This window comes from Astatotilapia calliptera, chromosome 5 (genome assembly GCF_964374335.1).
Source record: "Astatotilapia calliptera chromosome 5, fAstCal68.1, whole genome shotgun sequence".
Taxonomy (NCBI): domain Eukaryota; kingdom Metazoa; phylum Chordata; class Actinopteri; order Cichliformes; family Cichlidae; genus Astatotilapia; species Astatotilapia calliptera.
Window position 1 is genome coordinate 14,023,409 of NC_137426.1, and position 6,689 is coordinate 14,030,097.

The 6,689-nt window shown below is 38.5% G+C and overlaps 1 protein-coding gene across 1 annotated transcript; it reads left to right on the forward strand.

Moving 5' to 3' along the window:
* Positions 1 to 1,503: 1,503 nt before the first annotated feature.
* Positions 1,504 to 3,625, forward strand: LOC113022200 (nuclear factor 7, ovary-like). The gene is made up of 2 exons (XM_026167350.2): positions 1,504 to 1,617; positions 1,721 to 3,625. The coding sequence occupies exon 2, from the start codon at positions 1,781 to 1,783 to the stop codon at positions 2,621 to 2,623; it is 843 nt and encodes a 280-aa protein (XP_026023135.1). The 5' UTR covers positions 1,504 to 1,617; positions 1,721 to 1,780; the 3' UTR covers positions 2,624 to 3,625.
* The last annotated feature ends 3,064 nt before the right edge of the window (positions 3,626 to 6,689 follow it).

Genomic DNA, 6,689 nt, shown 5'->3' on the forward strand with positions numbered 1-6,689 from the left:
AACCTTAAATCGTAAAAGGCCATTTAATCTTTCAACAATATCAGCAGCTGGCTGCCATTGTTGCTCACCTGATTGAGAAGTTCTCCCATGTACTGAGGATTAGTCATTATTGCAGAAATACAGCTATTTCTTATTAACTGATGACAGCAGTTCTCCTAAGTGAAGGTCTAGAGCAAACAATAGTCAGGCTAAATTTTAGCTGTGTTGCTGCTGTAATGTAAAAGTGACCACTGAAAGACTCTACAGGACGTATATTGTATGAAACCTGCGGGTTGGCACTTTGGTGAATGTATTTGTTTGAATTATTGTCATTTATAATACAATATTCAACACTCAGTTTGCCCCTGCAGAGAATCAAGATTCTGTTGTTGTTGTTGTTGTTTATGGAGTGCATGCTTTCCTATTAAGAACTAATGAGCCGTGTGTTTTGTAACTTGTTTATAGCCAGAGTGAATTTGAAAAAGGTCTCGGTGTGTGACAGATTAATTATATTTTTCTTATTTACGTTATGTTTTGTATTACAAGGTGTCAACAGGTCTTGTGGACGTAGTTTAAGTTTGTAAATCTGCTTGTAAAATTACAGATGCTCTAGAGGCGAAGCTTAAAAGAATGTAGAGTTGGCAGCTGGTCCCGAGTAACCAGTAACCAAACCCTAACTGACGAACTGACAAATCATTGCCCTTTATCTACTACAGTCAAGGTAAAGAGAGCATTGTTCTCTTTGTTTAAATTACAAGTGAATAGAAAAGTCAGAACATGCACAAGTTACAATTACAGCTATCTTAACTAACAACTGTCCGTCAGAATAATCGTAATGTTTCAATGCATGAATTTACATGAATCTTCAGATTCCATTACAGCAGCAGTGTTTATTTATAAGAATATAGTTTTATTATAAGTTTATTTATAAATTAAATATGAATAAATATAAATAAAATTCATATTTGTAGTAAAGTCAAAGTATGTTTTAGCATCAAAATAGAGTTGAAGTATCTAAAGTAAAAGTACTCTTAAAGCAAAAAAAATCTTAAAAGCATGCATACTCTTATACAATACAACAGATCAAACATATTAGTTAATTAATTTGTATATAAAGTGGATCATTTTAATTATTTATATACTGCAGGGCAGCTTTATTTATATTATAGCAGCACAATAAATTTGTAGATATATGTTTTCAAAGCTTTAAAATAAATGGAAAGTGCTATATTTGTATCAGGAAGTAGAAAGAAGCGTAGCAAAGAAATATTACACATACATCTATCTATTGTGATGTGTAACATATTTGATACATGAGATTTTATGCATTTTTGAGGCCTCTGCATCATCAGTGGGATTTTTTTCCACCATTGCAGTTGTACCAGAGCACAAAAGCTGGGTTTCCTCATCTGTGAAAGCATCAGCAAAAGGACAAAGCCAGAACAACAGGGTGAAATAAAACTCCACCCCATTGCTGACTTACTCGACCTGAGGCAACCAATAAAAGTGAATTCACAGATTCATGTGAGCAGTTGTGCAGAGAATACAGACACACATTGACAGATAATTACTTTCGCTATCAGCATAAACTACGAAGTCTGCTCTGGAAACGAGCTGCAGAAAAGAGCTCCTGATACTGTGAGTACTAGAATGTTTGTGGAGGTCATTGAGGGGGGAAAAAGATTAGGTGGGTAAAGGAACTTTAAGATTTTTTTTATCTGTGTATCTGCTCTGCTTAAAGCGTCTTTCAGAGAGAAAATGACCACACAGTCAGAAGACCATCTCTCCTGTCCCGTCTGCCATGACATCTTTGAAGATCCTGTCATCTTGTCATGCAGCCACAGCTTTTGTAAAGAAGCAAAAGAGTCAGAAGATGAAGGTAAAGATTGAAACTCTGAGCAGAAAGATTGCAGATCTTTCAGGCACAATCAGAGCCACAGAGAGGGAGGTGAGAGCTGAAGACATCTCTTTCCTACACAACTACAAAGCTGCAGTGAAAAGAGTCCAGCAGCTATCCGTGCTTGATGTTCCTCAACTGGTCTCAGGTGCTCTGATTGATGTTGCTGAACACCTGGGTAACTTGTCCTTCAACATCTGGAGCAACATGAAGGACATTATTTCATATACTCCTGTGATTTTGGATCCAAACACTGCTCATCCAGATCTCATCTTGTCTGAAAATCTAACCAGTGTGAGACGTGCAAGGAAACAGAAGGTTCCCGAAAACCCTGAAAGGATTTATCTCTATCCTTCCGTCCTCGGCTCTGAGGGCTTCAACTCAGATATTCACAGCTGGGATGCTGAAGTTGGAGACAGTCCAGTCTGGGCACTAGGAGTCTTTTCGAGATCTGCCAACAGTGAAGACAAAAAATGTAACTTATTAAAACTTGTTTTCTGTGATGGTGAGTACACAGCAAACTCCAGTGACGGCCCCCCAACTGTTCTCTCAATAAGAAAGAGATTTCAGAGGATCAGAGTTCATCTGGACTGGGCCAAAGGAAAACTGTCATTCTCTGATCCTGATACTGACACACACATACACACCTTCAGACACACTTTTACTGAGACACAGTTTCCATATTTTAACTCAGTGAATCCACACCCTCTAAAGATATCACAACGTCCTCTCCATGTAGTTATGTAACGTGTGTGATGGTCGTTGTTGACAATAATCTTTCTTCTTTCACTTTGACACACTTCATGGATTAGCAATGATCCCAGCAGAAAGAATGTAGACCTGGCTGTTGATCCTGTGCGACCAGTAACCCGTCAGGAACCTCTTGCAATTGTACCATAGATTCTATAAATAAGGATGTAACAACTATCATTGTTTGGTGGACTGAAGCAAACCTAATAATATAATACATGACAAACTCCATAAATTTTCTTCTGCTTATCCAATAAGCAAAAGGAGCATTATGCTATATTCAATAATAAGATTTCATTTCTTTTAATTAGTGAGAGGGTTATTTTCCTGACGCAGCAAGACGACTTGTTTGGCACCCATTAATGCAGGTTTAAGGGATGTCAGCATTAAAGCCCTTTCACAATAAAATGTATTATGCACTGCACTGACTACTAGGTTTGAGGGGACCCCCAAAAAAGTTTTTATGATCACTCATGGTTTTTATGTGTGCTATAAATGCCCACTCCTCTCACTCTGCATTTCTATTGGTCATGTGCATGTATGTCCACCAATGTGTGGTCAAAGTGTTCCCCACCTGGCTCGCTTATGCCACACTGCAGTCTGCTACATACAGCAGGAAACCATTCTTGCTTAAAGAATGGGTGTAACAGCAGAGGGGTACATTAGTCATGTTCCATGTAAAAGGTTTTTTAGCTTCATTTATTTTACCCAAATGTTGATCTTCATATACGGATGGGGCTTTTATCATTATAGATGTGCTCATGATAATTATTTGCATGCAAAGAGTGATCAGAAAAATATGACCCTTTATGCTTTTGCTCTTTTATTTATGTAAGGAAGTATTAAAGGAAGTAACCGTACTTCTTCGACCTGAAATTGCTAAATATCAATCTACATGTTATGGTTTGTTTATGTCTGTGTTAAGCTGCAAAGTAAACAGTGATCTGGTTATGATGTATAATGCAAAATTAAATAAATACCTGATGTGCAGATGAAACAGATTTCAGCTGACTGTCTGAACATGACTCCTTTCATTTTTTTATTCTCTTAGCACAGAAAGCAGCAGAGACCAAACTGTGGCAGCTGCATGGTAAAACTTTGTCTTTCTCTCCTTTGCTGCTCATTCTTGTCGGATTGCATTTAAGGTGACAACAGTCAGCAGAGAGCTTCGGTCGATCTGCGGCTCAGGAGATTTAACCTGTAGCTGTAATCGCTATCGACATCACAACAGCTTCCTCCTTCCTGCTGTGCGCCTAAGTGTGTAAATGGGACAGTTCTCACCAATTAAAGCACTCGTTCCACCTTGGGGGCATAGCAAAATAAATTTGGAAAGCTCTGAGAAGATGCAGAGGAGGGCAAAGCAATGTTTCTCATTGTTTCTAATTACGATTTCTTTCGTGAGTCCTAAAGAATGTGTACTCTCCATTCCATTATATTATGAAGTACATGAAGGTAATCAGTGGTCATTGTATCTCATCTAATTATTACATCCCTTTACATGTCTGAGAGATGTGACAGACTAAACATTACCCATTGATCAATCATGCTTACAAGACTTTAATGTAAACAGACAATGGCAACTTTAGGGGTGTATACAACACTGGCTGTGTTGTGTTACTCAATTTCACAGTTCTGACTAACACACACTGGAAGCGTTATTCATTTTTTGCTTCACCAGTTCTTGCAGTTGTACGTAGGTGAGTGGTAGGAAAAAAGGCGTTTGGCAGAGCGCTCTGTGCTCATACTGGTCAACCATGCCAGACTTGAGAGAGCAGTCAGGTACGACTCCACCCGTGCTGTGACCTCCCAGATGCAACATCCATGTTTTAATGTTTTATGACACACTGTGTCACCCACTGCTGGCCGCAACCTAAACCATCTTAACTGGGCTTTGATCAGGTTGATTCTGTGTAGTCAAAAACCAGCACGAGATTGACACTGCACAATCAACTGCAGAAAACAGTTACCAGAAAATTCAGTATTTGTGAATGATGATTGGTAAAAGTGAGCAGTTATATCTTTCAGCTGCTCCTGTTAATGGTCACCTCAGTGAATCACCTGCCCCTACTGCAACACTCAGCATGACCTCCTCCACTACATCCTTGAACCTCCACTGTGGTCTTCTTCTTTTCTTCCTTCCTGGCAGCTCCATATTCAAGATCCTTTATCCAATATATGCAGTATTCCTCCTTTTCACACGTCCAAACCAACTCAGCCTGAGCTGTCTCACTGATGTACCCGTTTCCAGTGTTTATACAGTATTATATTATCAACTTTTGTATTAATGGGATATAAATTTCAGCCAACAGTGTTCTCTTGCATCAGTTTCTCCCTAATGCTTACAAAAAAGTGACTGACACTTTCTGCACTCTAACAGTCGTATGAAAAAAAAACGAACCCCAAAGGCTTCTAGAGATTATTACAACCTACAGTAACATTTGTTGCTGTAAATCCCTCTACATCTGTCATCCGCCTGTTCATCATTTTTCTTAACTGTTTATCTAACTATGGTTATGGGAAGTTGGAGCCCATCTCAGCTGAAACTGAACCTGAGGCTATGTACTCTCTGGACTCTGAAGCTTCGTGCTCTGAGGCAAAAGTGCTAACCACCTAACTCTTTCTGTCCATACAGAAATTATAATGTAGTTATAAAGACATTGAGTTAAGAGGAGATATGCGAGGAAGGAAAGGCTGACCTTAGACTTTACTTCATCGGCTCAAGCTGTTCTTTGGAAAAGTTGCAGCATATGGTAAGTTGCATTATTCTTTAAGTAATATTCTCATTATAAACCCGGAGCCTTCCCTCCAGCAGTTTGTAGTAGGTGTTGATGAATAATGCAAATTGCTTTGAAATCGGATTCCTTCTTCTTCTTCTTTTCTATGATTTTCTGCCATTTCTGAGCTCTGGAGAAAATACTACAATCAAGAACATTTTTTTAGTTTATTAGCAGAAATTCCCAGAAGTCAGAAATTATTACTCAGTGGATTTATAATGGGTTTACAATACATGGGTTTACCGGCCAGTAACAACAGCACTATGGTAACTAAAGACCCATGGTGTTTTTAGAATATATACACAGTTAATTTATGTGCAGTATTAGAATAAAAAATGAGGGTGTTTTGATTATTCTACTAATGATGTCCACCCTCTGTATTTATGTATCAAACCATTCTGTTTCTCTGTCTGTGAGTTGCATTTAAGCCTTTAATCTTTATAAGCACTGTGGCCTGAGGGGCAGAGTGTGTGTTAGAGTATGTGTGCGAACAGGTGAGGCAAATAGACCGTGACAGCAATAATGCTCCGTGTAATGGAAACAACCAGCACATCACAGTGGTGGTTCATTCTGCTCTCAGCTTCAGTTTGCTCTGTGACTGTTACATTTAAACCTCACCTGTTCAGTCCTACATGGGTGGAGGTCTAATAGGTTCAAGTTGAAAGTGCATCAGTGGGCAGGAGAGCAAGACACAGCTGGATTTCCTCTATAGTTTTGAAGTCCAGTGGATTTAATATTTCTGCAAATCACCATTATTTACAGTTTTTTCTGATTGCTTAAGCACATTTTTTGTAACTATTGGCTAATTTTGCAAAACTCTTCACACAAATAAGAAAACCTGTCACCCAATCATCAAAACATTGTAGTTCTCTTGCAAAAGCAAACACAGCTAGATTACAGTTTTTTTCAGTCGCTAACAAGCGTTTGTCCAAACAGTTGTCACATTTGCAAAACTCTAAACACAATTAGCACAGCATTGGTCTGTTGTGGCCATACCATTCACACATTTCATGTCGTGTTCACCCAATATGCAGTCAGTGAACACATTTCCACAATGCTTACATTTTCTTAACAGACAAGCTATACCTCCCAACAAAATTATGGACTGTTTCTGTAGTATCTACGAATGTTAACACACAACATCCCACAATAGCAAAAACAATATTCCAAACCTTAGATACAGTATAAAAACCTCTGCCTCTGCAATGATATCAGTACAAAAACAATATCAATATCAAAAATACATCTCAGCTGATAATAAACAAACAATTGAATAATTGACACACAGC